Source organism: Molothrus ater, chromosome 18 (assembly GCF_012460135.2).
Source record: "Molothrus ater isolate BHLD 08-10-18 breed brown headed cowbird chromosome 18, BPBGC_Mater_1.1, whole genome shotgun sequence".
In the NCBI taxonomy this organism is placed as follows: Eukaryota; Metazoa; Chordata; class Aves; order Passeriformes; family Icteridae; genus Molothrus; species Molothrus ater.
In genome coordinates, this window is record NC_050495.2 from 8485860 (window position 1) to 8506229 (window position 20370).

The 20370-nt window shown below is 44.2% G+C and overlaps 1 protein-coding gene across 2 annotated transcripts; it reads left to right on the top strand.

Moving 5' to 3' along the window:
- Positions 1 to 10213: 10213 nt before the first annotated feature.
- HIC2 (HIC ZBTB transcriptional repressor 2) lies at positions 10214 to 19266 on the top strand. 2 transcript variants are annotated; one of them, XM_036392878.1, is made up of 2 exons: positions 10214 to 10348; positions 16585 to 19266. In XM_036392878.1, exon 2 carries the CDS (start codon positions 16621 to 16623, stop codon positions 18331 to 18333), a length of 1713 nt encoding a protein of 570 aa, XP_036248771.1. In that variant the 5' UTR covers positions 10214 to 10348; positions 16585 to 16620; the 3' UTR covers positions 18334 to 19266. The 2 variants fall into 2 exon arrangements, with proteins under 2 accessions (XP_036248771.1, XP_036248772.1); XM_036392879.1 differs by lacking the exon at positions 10214 to 10348 and adding an exon at positions 11847 to 11916.
- Positions 19267 to 20370: the final 1104 nt, after the last annotated feature.

The window sequence follows — 20370 nt, forward strand, 5'->3', positions numbered from 1 at the left end:
ACTGTAAATACCTTCAAGGAACGTAGTGGCATGTTTGAATGTGGGGCTGCTCGGCTGTAAGGAGCAAGCCTGCTCAACTTGCCAGGAATCCACTGGCCTGTGTGACAGCAAACATGTCAGGGGGGTGAGGGGACTGACCAGGCACCCCTTGGGGAAGGCTCTGCAACTGCCTGGGTTCTCAGGAAGCACACACACTCTGATATATCAGGCTTTCAAACCTGTCCTGCCTGCTTTGGAAAATTTAAATCACAACCTCAGTTTAAATGCAACTGTAATGAATTTCATCAGGAATGAAGGGGAAAAAAAAAACCAACAGAAAACGCAAAACCCTGAGGGGGAGGCAGCCACTAGAGTCCACCCTAATTTTCCTGCAGTTCTATTTGCATTAAGGTCTTTTGGCAAGTCCAGGCAGAAACTCTGATTGTACTTTGTTTCAGAAGACCTCGTTACTGAATCTGCTGAGACAACGTACTGCAGCCTGCAGCAGATTCCAGTTTCTGATGCATTTGAGGGACTTTGGGGAGAATGTCCAGACTTTCCTTCTTGCTGGGCTGCTACAAAGTTCCAAAGGAGGAAGTCAACAACAATTAATCACCTAGAAATGAAGGTCATTACAAAGTGGAAGCATCTTGTGTAGTTAGGCATTGATCTCACTTCTGACTGTGGAGGCTGGGGTGTTGGAGAGGACAATTTCAGGCCCAAAGGCCCACAGGAATATTCCCTTGAAGCTCTTCCTGGTCCCGGTGCTGCTCTGCTCTGTCTTCTCACTGTGCATGCACCACACAGTGTCAACAACAATTCCAAGAACCTTTTCTTCATTGTTCCTCTGTCTCACAACCATCTTTCAATCATTTCCAGCAGCCTTCCTGGATACCAGAGGATGTTTTGGGGGTTGAAGCACACTCCTCAGTTACTGCTGTGACCTCTGACATGCAGGATTTGGCTTTACAGCCAGCTTTGTTCAAGAGTGTTCCTGATCCTTGGCTGTGCTTTGCTGCCTGCTCTGTTGTGCTGCCCTGAAGACCATGGGGTTTGTGAGGCTGAGCCAGACCAGGGCTGATGCAGAAAGAGGGCAAGACCTGACCTTTTAGGTGGTGGCTCTGACTTGGATGCCCTAAAACAGATCATGATGCCTCATCCTCTGTAATGATGGCTCTATTTTTGTGTGGTTTGGTTTGGAATTCTTTTTCCACCTGGTAAGTGATGTATCATTGGCAATGCTGTTAATGCTGGCCTTTAACAAAGCAGCATGAAAGCACTGAGATCTGTGTAGAGGGCCATGATGCAGAAGTGCTACATCTTATTTTAAAAGCCATGTCTGCCAGAGGATTCAGCCCTGCACTCTAATTATTCAGGTGTCTGTTGTATGCAGGGGTCAGAATGCTCTGCTGTGGCCTTTAGAAGAGTTAATAACATGGCACTTTGCTCTTACCTGCTGACTGAAGCAGTTGGCACCATGGTACTACCTGCTTGCTGTGTGTGGGTTGGGAGCAGAGCACAGGATTAATTTGGGGTTGTGTTGGCAAGGGTCTGTCAGCAGAGCTTGCCCAGCTGCCTGTGCTATGCTGGAGCTGTTAATGCTTGACTTTTATAAGCACTAACCTAGAGCACATTTTTGAAAATTCAAAATACTCACTGTTAGAGAGAGAGAAAGAGACACTTGCAAGCAGAAGAGCTCTGTACACACAGTGTTCATGGCTGGAGACTCCCTTCAAGGAATGCCCCAACACCTCAGCCTGCCAGCTTTGCTATCTTGGCATCTGACTGGGAAATGCAAATACTCAATCTTAATCCTTCATTCCCACATGCTGACATGTATCCAAGGGGAACTTCTGTGAATGTTGTTGTTATTTCCATATAACTTCAGCTGCTGCTTTGCTTCCCAGAAGCTCCCCACCATGTGTCTCAGTGCAGTGTTTTCCAGGTCTTTAGATTTGTTTCCCTAATGGAAGGCAGGCTTTAGTGAGCATGTCCTTATCAGAAATCTGGGCAAGGGAGCTGAGGGCACTTTCAGTGAGCTCGCAGGTGACACCAGGCTGGGTGGGAGTGTTGATCAGCTGGAGGGCAGGAATGCTCTGCAGAGGGATCTGGACAGGCTGGATCCATGGGCTGAGGCCACTTGGGTGAGGTTCAACAAGGTTGAAAGGAAGTTGTAGCCAGATGGGGGTTGCTCTCTTCTCCCAGGTAACAAGCAATAGGGCAAGAGCAAATGGCCTCAAGTTGCACCAGGGGAGATGTAGGTTGGATATGAGGGAAAATTTCAAGGAAAGGGTCATCAAGCATTGGAACAGGCTGCTCAAGGAAATGGTGGAATTGCCATCCCTGGAGATTATCCAAAGGAGGTGTAGATGGGGACACAGTTTAGAGGTGGACCCTCTGTTTGGGTTGTTTTTATAAGGCTCTTCTCTTTCTAATCCTCCTCCAACAAACCCTTCCACAGATTTTTAGATTCCTCACTAAATCCTTTAAATAATAAGATAATAAAAAATCCTCCTTCTAATACACATTTTGTTTTGAAACCCACTAAACCTGACAACTAACTCTATTTGGTTTGTTGGCTTAAGAATCACAGGGAAAACATAAGTAGAAACCCTGGGCCAGGACTCTGGACTGTGACTATCACTAGAGAAAGAACAAATGATGTGTAACGGTGTTTTCCTGACCTCTCCGCTGCTTTTAGTAAGATGAAAAATTTCATCTGGCTATTGCTAATGTTAGAAAGTTGTGTAAAAATTAGAACATAATGAAGACAAATTTTAAAGTGGTGTCTGCTGCAGTTCTTGGGTGTGTTGTCTCAATTGCCTCCTACTTAGAGAGCAGCTGAAAAATTCACGTCCTTTTCCAACATGTCAAAACCAACTTTTTCAAAGGATTCAGTAGCTGTGCCAAAGCACCTTGCCTATTTGTAAGCAAATGCCTAGGGTTGGGATTGTCTCTGCCAGGGCCAGCATTCACACAGGCAGCTGGCTCTTTTAAATCAATTTGATTAATTACTATATACCTCCTAATTTTTCAATAGGCAAGTCTCTGCTATTTCTTGCCTGCACAAGATTAAACTTTCACATTACATACCCTGTAATAAGACTTTGATTGTCTGGAGTAGGTCTGGGTGTGCAGTGACTGCTCCTGGAAGGGTCTGGGGATTTGGCATTACTGTCAGGCCTCTTACATGAGGTTCCAGAGAAAGCAGGTGTGTGAAAGCCATGTTGGCATGTGTGATGGTGGATACCTTGTGATAAGAAGGATGTGACTTATTCAGGTTCTTCAGAGATGTTGACTTGTTTGGTTTGGGATTTTGAGGTGGTTTTCCTGCTGTTAAAACCTGTTCTTTGAGTGAAGTACCTGCCAAGAAAATGCCTGGAGAAGGGAATAGATTAAGCCAAGGTGGACTGACTTGGTGGGTCAGGGAAAGCTGGATGGCATCAGAATATCCCTGTGGCTGGGGAGCCTCAGGATGTGTGTGTTTCTGAGCACCTGCACTGTGGGGGAACAATGCCACAATTTATTCAGCCCTTCTCTGTGACAGAACTGAATGTGGCTCAGTAACGTGCAGCCAGGGGCTGAAAGCAGCTGGACTCTAGGTACAGGTGTTTGGGAATGCACATTGCCAAGACAGGATACATTATGTATCCTCACTAAGAGAACTTCCTGCATCCTCTGCGTGTTTCTTGATGCTGTTACATCACTGGGCTCTGCTGGAAGTGGTAAGGATGGAAAAATTTTACTTTTTCCTTCCACTCTAAGGTGTGGTATCAATGGTTGTTGTGGCTGTGAGCAGAAGTTTGTATGTGTATTACTCCTTAGGCCAGATTCTGATCCTATTTATGTAGCTATAAAACTGCTGTGTTGTTCCATCTGTGTTAGGGAAGTTCCAGCCTCTCTGGCTGTTTTTAGGGTTTGGTTCTGCTTGGCTTTTTGGTTTGTGTTCTCCTTCCTTTAACCACTTTCCTTGCTGAGAGGGGAGAACTCCATGGGAAGTGATCCAGCAAAGTTTTAAAATAACCTTTTAGTGTGGGTTTGGTTTTGGTTTTGTTTTTTTTAAACTCTTGCTCAAACTTTTAAATATGTGAATTGTCTCTGTGAATTCTGAGTGCCTCTGAAACCTGCCAGCCAAGTCTAAATCTAGCAGGAGGTGTGGCCACATTTGTGTTCTCAGAGCTCTCTGGCACAGACACCTGGTACACCTGTGTCTCCTGCTAGTTTCAGTACTGTCATAACTTCACCCCTCATGCCTGTTTCTCTGGTACCTCCTGTTTTTCCTAAGGTTATCTTCTAAAAATAGAATCTGTTACAGATTTTCACTCCCCCGCACCCACCTTGAGGACAATAATTACCAATGAGATGGTTTTAATTATGCTGAAAGAAGGAGGGTGATGCATTCAGCTCTGCTCTTTGAGGCATTTTTTTTCTGGCAGGGAAAAATTGCACAAAAAAAATTGCTTAGTAATTTCCTTAGGTGACAAATATAAAGTGAGTAGCTTTTGAAATACTAAAGCTTGAGTATTTAAACATTTGATAAATCATGGGTTATCTGAAGAATAAAATTATGATGTTTTGGCACCAGTAGAATTCAATGCAAAGGTCTCAATCTGAATAGAAAATCTCTTAATTTCCTTAATTGTTGTTAAACTGGTAGAGATAGCTGTGGTATCTGTGGCATTCACCTGTCCAGAAACCAAAGCCATGCTCAACCCAAGTGAGCAGGGATGCTTTGGATGATGCAGTTACCTGTCAGTAGCCAGAAATTAAAGCATTCATAAGACAGAAAAACACTTCTCTAAAATGAAAAAAAAAAACTGAATGAAAGCATGTAAGTGTTTGAGTGGATGATGCTGACTTTACTGTCCTCTGAACTATGCCTGCAGCAGCCCAGAGCTTATTGTCATATAAACCAAGAGAAATAAAAGGGAAGCTGTCTCTATAGGCTACATGATGGAACTGGTGAGCAATTGCTCTGATAGTAGGGTGCTCTGTGTGTGATAATTGCCTACAGATAGAAATGCTGTGTAGAGGAATCATTGCTGGCACACTGACACAGGCTGGCAAACTAAACTGTTTGGTGCAAGGATAAGAATCTATTACAGCTCTTTAAAATCACCCTCATTGTGATCACCTCATGATCAAACATTACTTTCTCCACTGTGAGTAAAAGCATAGCACATTTCACAAATCATCCCTTAAAATAAAACCAGATTGGTGCATAAGAGACCAAGTCAGCACAAGCATGCACTGTGCTATACAAGTAGCACTGTACATTCTTAGGCAAGAATGTGCTGCTACACAGAGCTCAGAATGAAATGGGAACAGTGATGGTGCTTCAGGTTTTACAGTCACCTCTGTGCTCGACTTAGACAATTATTTATTACCACTAATGTTGTGCTTTGTAAACTTATACAGTGCTTTATGAAGTAAGACATGTTTCCTATTTTAAAGATCTTATAATCTTGTGGGCTGATAAGGGGTGCAGATTATCCCTTGGATGTTCATAAATAGCATTAGCACTAAGAGTTTTATTACCACTGGGTCCTTTCAACCCCGTGGCTCTTTCTTTTTCTTAACAACACTTCCCGATTCACGTGCTGAAATAAGGATTTCTACAGCATGATGTTCCAGGCTGGAATGATGTGGGCATTCTTTGGTTTTGCTTGTAGTGAAAGAGCAAAATCCAAGCAGAGTCCCAGCACAGTGGCTGCAGCTCTGCATGGGTTTAATCCACAGCCTTTGCTCGCCTCTCTGAGACTACAGATCTGGAGTTTGGGGGATGGCAGCAGAGAGCAGGCTCGGGAGGTTTGTGTGTGTGTGTGTTTTAAATAAACAAACAATGCAACAGCAACTTCAACAAATTGTGAGCAGTGCTAATTTGTTATAGGGTTGTCTTGCCTTCTGGCAGTGTTGATTTAGGAGAAGCTGAGCAGACTGGAACGGATGCAGGGAGCTGCCGCTTCTCTCGCTCTGTATATGGTTCAGCATAAAATACTTTTAAGGGTCCTGTCCTGAGCAGCTTTCAGATTACAGGATAAAGCACAAACATAGGCTGTCAATCCCCTTTTCAAAACCAAACCTTAGACAAAAGTACCTTTCCCTCTGCTTTGCTTCACCCCTTCTACTTTCTTAAAATGAAGAGAAGTTTTAAGTTGTAATTCATGACAAAAGCCTATAATTTGTGTACTTTGAGGACTGCCAGGAAATCCTTGGCCTTGACAAGAATAGTGTGCAGGGAAGGAAAAGAGGAAGATCCTGTGCTTTGGACTGTAGCAAAGTTTTCAACACCCCATGACCTTGCTGGGCTGCCTTTCATAACGTGCCTGGGGCTGTAATCCCCCAGGCTGAGAAACTGTCTGTCAGGGAGGGCTGGCCAAATGTGCCCCAGGTGTCTGCAGCCCTGGACCACTGCTGTGCAGGGCTGCAGGACAAAGCCAGTAGGATGGGAGCCTTGCTGGGAAAAGGTGGATTTTGGAAACATACATAGAGTGACCTCCCTGCAGTCTGTGAGCTGAGTTTAAATAATGCTTGAAGTTGAAAAATGAAGAAGACAGAGGAATAAAACAATCAAAATAAGAAGTAGGGGTTGAGGAAAAGCAGCCAGAGAAATGAGGAATTTTGAAAGTGAGTAAACTCTGCTTTCCCATTAGGTCATTTGGATGCAATACAGGCAGTTTGTAGAACTTTGAGTCTGTTAGGCCTTCTGCTTTTACAAGCAATAGTGGCTTTCTGGCCTTCTCTCAATTGCCAGGCTCAGATGTGCTGAGACTTCTTGGTGGCTGCAAAGAATCAAATACAAAGGATTCAGGGTGATGGGTTAAGCATCTGACTTGAAGGGATGTTTGGTAGGCAGTACAGTCCTAATACTGCTGGGACCAATTCTTAGAGTTGTTTCCTTGAAAGACTTCACTAAAGTGAAACTTAAAAAGATTGCTTTGCTAAGTACAGGCCTGTGTATGGTCAGTTTTGGGGGAAAAGCAAAGAAAAGAAAATGTGGATAAGTGCTAAATATGCTATATTTAGTGCTTATTTAAGGTATCATTCATATTAAGAACTGTTGCTGGATCTGTAGATATGGGTAAAGGGAATGAGATTTTTTTCTTACTGGAAAAAAAACAAGACAGCAATGCTTGTTTTGTGCACACTGTGCTCACCACTGGTGAGAGAGATGACATTTTGGTCCAAGACAGTCACTACATCCCTCAACATGGAAACTTGCTGTTAACTATTGCAAGCTCATGATATTAGCAGTATTGTGTGTGCAGATGCTCCTGTGCAGACTGCTTCTCTCTGCAGAAACGTTTGCTGAGTCCACACAAGAAATGAAAATAAACAGGCCGATTGGTAGGAGGATCTTTATCAAACCTGTTCCCATTTTTCCTAGTGCTCTGAGGCTTTGTTTGCTCTAACAAATCGTGTAACTATGGAGTCTGAGTCACAGTCACTAGTTCCAGCTGCCTGCCTCATCCCTGTCCTGGAGAACCCTCCCCAGCTGCAGGGACAGTTGAAAGGGTCATGCATTTGCTCCAGTATTACTGCATTTCACAACCTGCTATCAGCTTGTACCTGTGGTGACTCAGAGCCCTAAAGCGGTGCTGCAGCTGGGAGTGTCCTGTAGGACAGTCTTGGTCGGAACAGGGTCATGACATTCCTCCTTCTCCACAGTGCTGGGTGTGCTCCTGCCCTCAGAGTGATGCTCAGCATGAGGCTGGCACCCCATGTACCCCCTGCCAAGTGGCCTACCTTACTGAAGGACAGGGCCCAAGACTGGCACTCTCTAGGATTAACTGTGAGGCAGCAAGATCCTTTATTCATGTCCTAAATTCTTGCATTGTAAAGGGAGAATTCTGTACAGGCTCAGAGGTGGCTGGGAAACAGAAATTTTGCATACCAAAGAGGCCTTTGAGCTACTTCATTCAATATGTTGTTGTTATTTTCATGCAATAGGGAGTAAATAAATGAATTAAATTAGATTAGCACTGGACATTGGAGTTGCCTTTACTACTTGCAAGGCAGGCACAACTAAAACTGAGTTTGCTCAGTTGTAGGATGAGAAGAAGAGCCCAGAGGCTACTGCTGGTTACTAAGTGGTCATGAGATTCTGAAGCTTTGTTTTGTGCCACTGCTCTGCTCCTGAGATCAACTGTGCTCTGTGGATATGCAGGAATTTTTAATGCTGGACTCTGGCTGACAAGATCTGCAATGTCCATGCCTCTCCCCTTCTCCTCCCAGTAGAGGTTTGGGTAGTCCTAGTCTCCTATGTGTCAGCAGTGACAATAAATGTATAATATACAAACACTCTCTTTAGGAGTTGGCAGGAAGCTTCATTTCTGACTGCAGTGAGATGTTCTAACAGTAGGAAACACCTTTGGTTGAAGCAGTTCTCTGCTAAACTCTGCCCTAGAGGGGAATACAACTATGGAGAAGAGCTCTTGCTTCCCAGCTGTGAGAAGCAAATTGATGTAATCTGGGTGGGAAAAACCTCGTGTTTGAGCTGCTGTTCAAGAAATACCTTTATGCAGCATTCAGCCTCTGTTAAACTGAGAATTGCTGGTATTGCTGAGGGTTTTGCAGAGTTGTGATGCTGGGAGATTCAGCCAGAGTTCAGCTTGCTCTAATGCTGTGCAGAGTGTGATCTTCTGGAGAGGGGGGAGCTCCAAATTCCTGGAGCTCTGGCCCAGGGTGCTTCAAGCGTGGTAGTTAACTGTGGGTTGGCCTGTTCATGCTGACAGTGGTCTGTTCAGACTAGTTCAGCAAATGCTCTTGGCTGAGCACAGCCCAGGTCAGTAGGCAAACAGTTGCTTACATTTCACTTCTTCATTGTATTGACAAGATTTTTAAATCTTCAGCCTACAAGCAGTCAAAACAGGGTGATCTGAATACAAAAGATCTATTATTTGAGTGTGAAAGGGGTTTGGTTACAGAGTTGTGGGGATAAGTATTCAGGTGGGAATGATGGGAACACTGTCCTGGGCCTAAGCCCAGCAGATGTTCAGGAAGAATGAACTATCTTCTTATACTCTGTCCTTTCCATGACAACCCATTCCATTTCTCAGGCCTGTGTCCTCCTTTATGCTCTCTCTCATTCAGCATTAAGTATTATAGGTATTTTTTATTTGGTCTTTTATCTTTTAAGGCTGATAATCAATAGTATTCTCATTTTTTAAATGTAAGATTTCTATCTCCAGAAACACAGCCAGAGACATGCAGCCATCAATATGATAAAAGCTATGCACGTTTCACTTCACCATGAGGGTCCAAAAACCTATGTTAAATCCCTGCCAGGCTGCAGGCTTAATTCTGTACTGGTTTTTGGTGGGTTTGGGCTTTCTTTGTTTGTTTTCACTGGGGCAGCATCACCACTTGTAGAAAGAAACCTGTTCTTAGCATCTACCCTGAGACTGCTCCATAATAATCCCGCTGGAGCCAATTATAGGAACTCTGTGGGAAAGATACGCACTGTAGAGGATAGAACCAGCTTGTCAAACCTAGGGTAGCTGTGCTATGTGCCTTTCCCTGACATGGAAAAGATGATGTTGCTTTTTCCTTTGGGCAGGGGAGGGTGGAATTCCAGATCTTAAGTTTTGCAATGCTCATACAAGCTGCAGTTCACCATGAATCAACTTGATCTCCAGTCTTCAAGAATGGAGATTAAATTACCACTGAAGCATCATTATAAATAGGACAGGGTACACAGTGTTGTCTTCTCCCACCTTGCACCGAAGTATCCAGCCTGGTCCAATGTCATAACACCTCTAGAAGATATTTTCAAAGGCTTGGGAAGTGGAACAGGGAAATGGGGACAACACAGTGGATCAGGTTTGAAGTGTTCTTCTGCTGCCTGTACTGTGTTGGGAATGAGACCAAAAGCTCTGGCACCAGGCTGTTCTTGTCATAGAGGCATTTCTACATGGTGATGATATTTCATTGCCTGAATTTCTGGGCAGAAAGAAGCTGGTGCAGACATCCTGGGATCTGCTGGTTTTGGATACATGTGAACTGGTCTCCCTGAAGCTCAGTGCTATTGGGAGTCATGAATGGAAGTGGCCAGGGAGCATCAGTATGAAACTTGCAGAGTCCTGTTCTGCTTCCGTCACAGTTCACCAGCTGTGGGGAGATGGGTGGAGGGGAGGTTGTTCTAGCAGTTACATATTTAAGGCAGGTGGCTGTATTAAAATGTACGTTTCAATTTTGATTGCAGTATTTTAATTGCATTTAACAGCGTCCCTGCTGGTTCTCCATTCTGCATCCGTGCAGCCACGTTCTATTGATGGCCTGTTGTGATTTCAATGGAACATCATGGGATGTACCTGGCACGTCGGGCAGCACTGGATGGAGGTGCCTTTAGCCCAATGTACCTGGCATGGTAAGCGGCAACCAAGTGGTTCAATCTGCATTCTACTGCTCACAGTTTCAGCTTGTATAGCAAGGTGTTCCTGCTTTGCTGCAGCCTTGCACTGACTGGAAATCACTTTGCTCTCCTGATTTTAGTGCTTTCATGCACACAGAGCCCCTTCCCTTTTCACCCATGGAGATTCCCCTTCCCTGGGAAGTTTGCCATGCAGTAGAGAAGGGCCTAGCCATGTCAGGCTCTCCTTGTTGTTCTAGAACATGAGAGAAGGGACTGGGAAATCATCTCACTCTTTTGTTTCTCTCCTTTTTGGGCCAGGAGCTGGTAGCAGTTGAGCAGGTGTTGCCCACGTCCCAAATATCCAAATGTTGCCGCACAGAGGTACCAGACAGGTGCTCATGTCCTTAAGCAAAGCTGTGCCATTTCTGCAGGAGTCCTGCAAGAGCTGCCTCGGGGAGCCAGGAGGGCGGTTCTGCCTGGCACTAATTGGAATGTAACAAATTAAACAAGGGCCACTTTCAGTTTGCTGATGTGGTATCCTCTGCAAAATGATCCTCCATCCTCCATTTTCCTTCTCTTTTCCATGCCCACACCTGCAAAATCAGCTGCACATCCTGATCTGTCCTGCATGTTTTCTCTCCCTCCCCCAGCTCTGCAGAGCTCTGCCTGAGTAACTTCACATGTTGGTCTTAGCTATTTTAAAGTGCTAAATATTTGTGTGAGAAAAACAAGGGTGCTGCATCCTGTTTTCTGCTTGAGCCTTCTTCACAGAGCTTTTGCTGCTCCACTGCCAGTGATGAAAATGCATGTTTGTGCCTAAGCTTCTGAATTCTGCTATCTGACTGCTCCAAGGGGCTGGGGATAGGGAACCATTTGGACTAACACAGTTCCAGCACTTCTCCCCATGCTTCTGCTGTTCTAGAATGTGAATATCTTTAAAAGTCATGGGCTAATGACCTGCCAAGTGCAACTCCTGGGGGCAGGTTAGTGGCTGTGAACCACCCACTACACTGACACCTCTGAGGGTCCTGGTTCTGTTGGGATGTGGGGAAAGGAAGATCAGATAAGCCAGTGGGGAACAGGAAAGCTCTCTTCCCATGGGGTCATCAATGCTCAAAAAAAAGTTGGTTCATCTGAAACTGAAGGGTGCAGAAGTCTTCTGTTTCAGTTTCACTCAGTTCCAGTAGCAGCTGGACACAGCATTTTTAATGTCAAATTGGTGGGAGAGAGCTATGTAGGAAACAGTGGATTTCATTTTGTCTTGTTCTTCTCCATGCTCACTGCTGCAGTGTCTGCTCAGTGCAGCTCAACTGCTTGGGAAGGTGGAGAAATAAGTAAGCAGGCCACTGTCTTTTCCTGGGTCTGTTAGAACATGCACAGTAGGCTGATGTTTTAACAGCATCTAATTTGATACATCACATCTAATCTGTTTGTTGGTTTTTATCTGCAGTACTGTTAACTCACTGTTCAGGTGCTTGGTGTCTAGCCTTCTCATCCAGCCACAAATCCTCTACGTGAAATGAGTGATTCCTTAGATCTGTTTATGATTGATTCTTTGCTTCACTGGTGTTGCTTCTTAAAAGGTAAACAATATTCATGTGCTGCGATCTATAACTCAGAGATGAAATCAAAGAGCATCTCCTGCCAGAGGTTGCTAAGATAACACATTTAGCATTCATTCAGCAATTACTTTTGGGTAGAGATCTAGTGATATTAAAGAGAATCAAACCTGTAGTGAATATGTAGATTTTATACTGTTGAAAGAGATGAAGGGATTTCTCTTCTCCTCTGTTTAGCAATTTCATTTTCTGTGGTGTCCAGAGTCTTTGTGCAAATGGAGAGCAAATGAAGTTTTTTCCTGCTGTGTAGTGAGAGCAGCACAGCTCCAGGAGCAGCCTGTGTGTTGTGCAGAGCCCCTGGGGTCAGAGTGTGCCCTAGGCTGGGCACAGCAGCTCCTGGGGCAATATTGGGTATGAAGGTGCTCTTGGCTTGCAAAGCTTTGTTTGATGTGTGGCATCTGCTTGCAGCATTACTGTATTCTGTGATTTGTGCCCTGTACTTCTCATGTCTTTGCATGTGCTGTGTCTCAGTGTCATGGGTATGGTGGAGGTAGTGGAGAGTCTTAGCCTTGTTTCATTCCCTTCCAGCATGGGAATATTTGAGCAGGTTCACTGCTCTGAAAAAAGTGTCTTGAATGGGGGAAAACCAAGCTGAATCTGGGAAAAGACCATCACTGCTGCTATTTGTCCAGAGCCTTCTGTAATCCTCTTAGATGCAAAGGGGTGAAATTTTGCACACCACATTCAGTGTTTAAAGACTGTGGCCCCAGTGAGACATTTATGTATTCTTGAGGTCTGGGGAGTTGGGGTTTTTACTAGAAAAGCACCTGAGCCTTTTCTGAATCAGGGCTCCTCTGAACTGGGAGCATATTTTTTCTGGTGGGTTTTTTTTTGGGTTTTTGTTGGTTTGTTTTTGTTTTTTTTTTTTTTTTAATTTCCAGAAAACAGAAAAGGAAGGGTTATTAAAAATGATACTGAAATACAAGAAGTATAAACCCACTGTGATTTTTTAGGGCTTGGGAGGGTTGTGGTGATGTTATTCAAATGTTACGTTTTGTTAAGAGACACTCCCTGCAAACTAATGGATAGCAAGGCCTTTCTAAGGCTGCACCTGCCATTTGTTTGTGCAAATAACTTTTTAGAGGATTTAAACTCACAGTTGTCCTAGGTCCCATGCTTTCAGCCAGAAGTGAGATTCTAGGAATGCCATAAGTTAAGGAATAATGCCTGCTTCTCTTTTGCTAACAACTTTTCCAACACACCTTTCCTCCTCCACCTCTGAAATGCATCATGGTCAGAGAAGGGTTTGTGACTAGGCACCTCTCTGAAATATCTGGACTGGATTGATTTTTGTTGAGGACTGCACAAGATACACAAGGCAGGTTGCTATAAGGCTTTTGTCTACAAAGGGACATCAGCCAAAGGAGTGTTCTCTGAGCCATACTCCTGTTCTGGTCAAAGCCCTTGGTGGGCAATTCTGACAATGTTTTAAACACAATGCTCTAAGCTTGGTTGAAGGTTTTGCTGCCTTGATTCATTACATTCATTTTTTTGGGGTTGTTAAATCCACATTAGACTTCAGCTAACAAATTCAAATTTGATAGGCAGGGTTATACTGCTTACACCAGACCACTGCTTTTGAAACCTACTGAAGGTAATAGCCTACCTTATACATATGTCCTCCTGAACATGAACAGTCCTGTAAAATTTGACATGTGAGATAAATAGAGGTAATTTAAACACTTGTACTATGCTAGTTTTTATGCAGCAGAACATACTCAGTAATAATAACATTATCTTTCTCATGAAGGTCAGTAGCAGAATTAGAATTCTAACTCTCTTTCCAGGGCTTTCTCCGCTGGCTTATTACTTGGTTTCAATATCATTTAAGGCAGAAAGGAAAAAAAAAGTAAAACAAAAAAAAGTAAAATGCTAAAAATATTCTGCATTAATAGCTGTTTTAAGCCTTAAGGCTTAGACAACTTGAATCCAGTGGTTTCTAGACCTCTACTTTAAGTGCTACATCAATGGGAAATAAGCCTACTTAGACTTCAGTGATATCTTATTATTATTACGACTACTACTACTTTGTTTAGGCAGAAAATATTGGCTGTACTGTTTCCCTTCCCCATATTTGTCCTTTATGGAACACTTAAAAATGATACCCAGGGATTTTGTGTGTTACATGCATGGAAAAGCACCATGATGTTTGCAGTGAAATTGTAGTACTAGGCTGTTTCCTGCTATCTGTAGTACTAGGCTGTATCTTGCTGTAAATGCAGGATGCATTTATATAGCAAGATGCTGTTAAGTTGCAAGCCATGTTTTTGTCCTCCCCTATCGATGTATCTCGGTGACCCAGAAGTAAGGGCTCTTACTGGCCTGGCTAGATAAAAGTGGGCATTTTGTGCCTCTGTGCTGCTGCTTCTTCCCCTTAATCAGCAATTCTGGAAGCAATCCACTAGAACCAGACACACTGCATCCTCCATCCTGCAGCTCTGATGTGACTAATTACATCAAAACTTGGTTTTTAAATGTTCAGCACTGCTCAGTGGACGACAGGAGCCCCTGTCCTATCACATTTTTCTGATTCTGCAGAGTGAGTTTCTGTTACAGAAACACTATGGGTGGAACTAACACCATGGCAAGCCTGTACTTCCTCCTTTTGGCTGCCACCCTTTCTAAAGGTATCGAGCTCTGGGAACAATGTCCATGTGCACAAAGGCACCACGGTGAATCCACCGTGTTCTTGGGCTGCCATCCATTGCTGAAACAAAATCAAATGGGGAAGCAGAGCAGCCTTTTTAGCTGTGGGTCAGGGTGATGAGCCAGAGGGATCTCTGTGGATGCTAAATTAGGTGCTGCTGCACTGAAGAGCCACCATGAAATTCCACCAAAAGCATAAGCAAGCACCAGACTGACCAGCAAACAAGCAAAGAGCTGTGTCCTGTGGAAAAAGGGAGGCACCTGCTTGGCAGATCCGTTAGGAAAAGTACCAGGGTAGTCAAGCAACAATGCTGGAGGAAATATTTCATTTTTTATCTCTTTGGTAGCTTTTTTCATAAAGCAAAACTTCTCTGTTGTGCAGAAATGGATGATGTAAATTTACCACCTTTCTGCCAAATGCAGTCTTTCTATTTATCATCACATAGTAAGATCAGGTTTGAGGGAAGCAATTTTTTATACTAACTGCATCACTCCTTATTTCTTTTTGTTGTGTACCTATACTTGGCACAGAGGGAACATAATGCAGTCTGATGCTTAATCATTTGAACTCTGATGGGACAGAGTGTGGTAATGGAACACACAAACAATAAAAAAATTAACTGATTATGTTTTTAAGAGAGAACTTAAGCTCTTAATTTCTCTGTATTTATGGCTTGCTTCTCTTTCAGTAAGAGAAATGTTTCAATAATATGATGAACTGGGAAAGGAAGAAAGGAAGTAGAAGGCTAAATGGTGGTTGTTGTTAATTTGGTATTTAATTCCTCCTTTTGAACCTCAGAAACTATTTTAAATCAACTTTAATGGATAAATGCAAGTAGTAGTTGGTACTTTCAAACAAACAAACGCACAGACACCAAAAAGCCTCAAAAAACAAGGAAAAAAAATTAAAATTGATCTTGGATTCCCAAATGCAGTCCCAGATTGAATTCTGGCTTTGATTGTAATATCTACCTAACATGCAACTGCAGTTAGTTCTGACATATCTTAGCCTGGGTGTTTCCTACAGTCCATACTACTGGGAAGGCCAATATAAACATCTAAACTAAAATACATCATGACTACTGTTTGTGAAATGCATTAACTATATGCAGGTAACCACAATTTTCTTCTCTTTACAGTATTTCAGGATAGAGAAACTGTGACTTGAGATATGCTAATTAACTCTATTATTTTAAACAAAATTCTTTCAAAATGAAAGACAGAACAAAATTAACTTGAGAAAAATGGTTCAGATTTATGAAGACATTTGGTGACATTTAGCTAGCTCAGCATCCTGAATTTCAGCCAGTTGAGGGTTGATTGTAACCCTACGTGTTAATGGATTGGGATATGGACATAGCCAGGGGAGTGGTTTTTAAAGCAGCTTTTCATACTCTTAAGGAGGCTTCCCATTCACACTTCAGTGTGGGTAATTCCATCTTCAATGGACTTAGTTGCTACATGTCATTTTCTCAACCCCAGAGCAGCTGGGTGTTACAAGATTTCAACATGTAACAGCCAAGAAACAAACTACACATTAAAGCAGGGAAGCTGCAGTTTATGCTAATTATTTTACATGCTCAGATATGCAAATGAAAGTGAAGTAGATGCTTCTCTTTTCTTCTTTTTCTCACTTCTCATCCTCCCTTCAAGTCTGTGTCAGAAGAGAAGAGCTTTCCTCTGTGCCTAACTATTGTTTTCATGCTGGTATCTTTTTGAATAGTGATTCCAGCCAACGACAATTGCTTTTGTAAAAAGATAATTACAAATCTGATTTTTGAAAGACTTGAATCAAGTCTTAGCATGAGAAATATTTCTCTCTGCTGTATTCCCAGCAGGATCACAGCTTGCAGGGCTCAATGTACTCAGATCTCCCTAGTCAGTGTCAAGCCTAACATAGCGTGCACTGTGTTAAACCAGTCTATTAAATGTAACCTTTTCTAGTGGAGACAGCAAGCTCACACCTCTCATCCTCGTGTTTTTCAGGTGGTAAGGTGAAGGTGAGAGGACGAGAAGGTGGAGATGGAACTGCCAAATCATGCCAAACAACTGCTACTGCAGCTGAACCAGCAACGAGCCAAAGGTTTCCTCTGTGATGTGATCATTGTGGTAGAAAATGCCCTGTTTCGTGCCCATAAGAACATCCTGGCAGCCAGCAGCATGTATTTCAAATCCCTTGTCCTGCATGACAACCTGATAAACTTAGACACGGACATGGTGAACCCCACCGTGTTCCGGCAGATCTTGGACTTTATTTATACTGGCAAGCTCTTAACGACTGACCAGCCTGGGGAACAGAACTTTAATGCTCTCCTCACCGCAGCAAGCTACCTCCAACTGCACGACCTGGCAGCTCTCTGCAGAAAGAAGCTGAAGCGGAACGGCAAGTCCTTTGCTGGCAAGGCCGGTGGCCTTGGTGTTGGGAGATCTGCCAGGAGTCAGAGACTTTCCACTGCTTCAGTCATCCAAGCTCGCTATTCAGGGTCAAATGAGGGGTTGAAGGGCTCACATTCAAAGGAGCTGTCAAAGGGAAAGCTCTCTGATGACGAGGTCTTCATCAGCAGCTCCAACCAAGAGAACTGTCACTCCTTAAGCAGGGGAACCAGCAAGAACGGCGGTGGGAGCAGCAGTGCGAATGGGAGCACCGGTGACCAGGAGCTAGGCCTTGACCTGTCCAAAAAAAGCCCCTCGCTCCCTGTCGCAGCCTCCCACGATGACACGCAGCACAGCGAAAGCCAGCACGGCTCTCCCCAATCTGCCTCAGCCCCTGCAGCCAACAGTGCCTCATCGTTCGACGAGCCTGGCGTCGGAGCCCCCCACAGCATGGCGGACAGCAGCGACCCCATGGAGATGGACCTGAGTGAGGAGTGCCACCACTCACTGACAGAGAGCAGCCAGCGCAAGGGCCTCCGGCACTCGTCCCGCAAGAAGGAATGGATCAAGAAAGACAACGCCTTTGACCGAAAGGAAGGGAGCAAAGACAGGGACGAGGGTGAAGGGCTGCCCAATGGTATCCTGCTGGGGCCCTTGTCCAAGTCTGTGGAGAGGAGTCTGGCTGGGGCCTACGGGGCAGACCTGCCCTACCCGTGTAAGGAGGAGGTAGAAAACGGTAAGGAGAACAGTGACGACAGTGGCCAGAGTGAGAGCGAGAGCGGCGGCCATACCAGTGCCAACTACGTCTATCGGCAGGAGGGGTTTGAGCCAGTGGCCTATGGTGACAACCTGTATGTCTGCATCCCCTGTGGCAAAGGCTTCCCAAGCTCTGAGCAGCTCAATGCCCACGTGGAAACGCACACCGAGGAAGACCTTTACATCAAGGAGGAAGGCACATACGGCAGCAAGGATGAAGCTGAGGATTTGTCCAACCCCAATCAGTCCTACGCTGCGGAGTCCCGGCCCTTCAAGTGTTCGGTGTGTGAGAAGAGCTACAAGGATCCGGCCACGCTGCGGCAGCACGAGAAGACTCACTGGCTGACGCGGCCCTTCCCTTGCAACATCTGCGGCAAGATGTTCACACAGCGTGGCACCATGACACGGCACATGCGCAGCCACTTGGGGCTCAAGCCCTTTGCTTGTGAGGAATGTGGGATGCGCTTTACCCGGCAGTACCGACTAACAGAGCATATGCGTGTCCACTCAGGAGAAAAACCTTACGAATGTCAACTGTGTGGTGGGAAATTCACCCAGCAGCGCAATCTGATCAGCCACCTGCGAATGCATACCTCTCCCACATAAGCCAAAGACTCCAGAATGAGCTTCAAGCCCATCCGCAGTGATTTACCTTTCTGTAGACTTGCTGCTTAAAAAAAAAAGAAAAAAGAAAAAAAAAAAACAAAAAACAAAAAAGGGGCAACTCCCCATACTCTGTTCAGTCATGAGAGGCCTAAACAAATGTAGCTTTAACATTTAAAAAAAAAGTTCATTTTTTTTCCTTTTTTTAAAAAAGAAAGGTCCACAGCCAAGCTGATGCATTTAGTCCCAGTCTCCCTTCAAATTTTGATGACCTGGCAAGAAATGCCTCTTCTTTTTGCACACATCGACTTCATTGCCATATTGTTTATCTGGTGCAGGTAGGGGGACCTTGGGGAACTTTCAGCCTCTGCTGGCTCCCCCTCCCTGCCTCTTTCTGTGTTCCTGTCACTGTACTCACCTCCTCTCTTAAAACCAAACTTAGTAGGGGTATTTCTTGCCATTAAAAAAAACACAAAATACACCTTTTCAGTGGCCTAAGTAGCTGTGAAATAACAGCATTCTCAAGTGCAGAAGCTGTGTCTGTGGACCATCTCATGGGGTTTGGCAGCCCCTCCAGAGACTGTGGGAAAGCCACAGCAGTGGTGGAGCCCACCCCTGTCCCCCTGGGCTGGCGATGGTGAGGAGCAGCTCTCAGGGCTGCACCAGTCCCAGTACTTCATTTAAACAAATGGCAAAGCCTCCCTTACCATCCCTCCCCATTTTGGTTTTGATCTTTGTCCTTGGCACACACAACCACGTGCCACCTTCTCCCACAAAACATGCAAACCTCTTTTGCCTTACCCATGACTGAACAGGGACTGGATGCCCTGGGAATTTCTTTCAGTGAGCAGGGGGTCGTCTTTACTTTTCTAGTAGTTTCGTATGAATATTCTTTGCTTAGAGGTACTTGTTTTATTAAAGGAAAAACCATTGTAACGTTTATGTGAATGTTTGAACTGGAAGGTCTGAGGTTAATTCTAGGGTGGGTGGGTGGGGAGGGGGTTTGATGTAGGCTGGACTTGCTACAAGTTCCATAGGTACTTTTTTATTATTTTTTTATTTTATTTTTTGTGTGTGTGTATGTTTTTAGCTTTCCTCCCTCACTAAAGAGCAAGTCTGTGTGGACAGACTTGTTACCTTTGCTACCTCTTGAATTCATGAGAACAATAAGATGGTTAGTGAAAGATTAGGCATTTTTTTTAATTGTAAGTAATTAAATGTATAAAAGTAGAAGCTAAATTAAAGTTAAGGGATTTTTACCACCCCGTCCTTCCATCAAAAGTCAACTAGAGAAATGTTAAAGCAAAGCTTGGCCAAAGACAAAGCAAAAAATACACTGAGCTAGAGGCTGTGCTGGCTGCTTGGACTGGCTCAATTCACAGTCTCTTGGCTGTCTGTAGTCACTTTTAGATAAAAGCAGAAAACTTCTCTGAGCTTTTTGGGCCCTTTCCAGCTTTGTTTATTGAGTCTGGATACTATGGGGAGGGGAAAATGTCCCCCTCATCTTCCACTCCCCCAGCACATCTGGGTCAGTCTGTAAACACCTGGCAGGACAGAGGGTGAGGGCATAGCAGCCTATAATTTACTAGAATCCAGAGTGCAATAAGGTGGGGGAGAGGAGGAGAAAGCAAACCAAAGTGTTTCATATCCTCCCTTTTAGACAATTTAACACACGCACACAAAAAAAAAAAAAAGAAAAAATGAAAAGAAAAAGAAACAAAATGTTCTTGCAACATCTGCCTAAGACATCACAGCCAACAGCTGCTATTGGTTTAGGAGAGAAGACAGAGAACTTTGCCCACCGATTCTTGGCCCCCTTGACTTTGTTGGCGTGACCTTGTGGAAAGCTATGGCTTATTTCAAGCCTCCCGTGACTGTGGTGGTAAAAATTCACAGCCAGTAGAATCATCCCTTCTGAAATGACTAAGGTTTACACTTGCATTTTTTCATTTGTTGGTTTTTGGTGTTTTGTTTTTGTTTTTTTTTTTTTCCACTCAAACCAGTATAGTCTCTATGCGTAAGTTTTACCAAACCTCACGT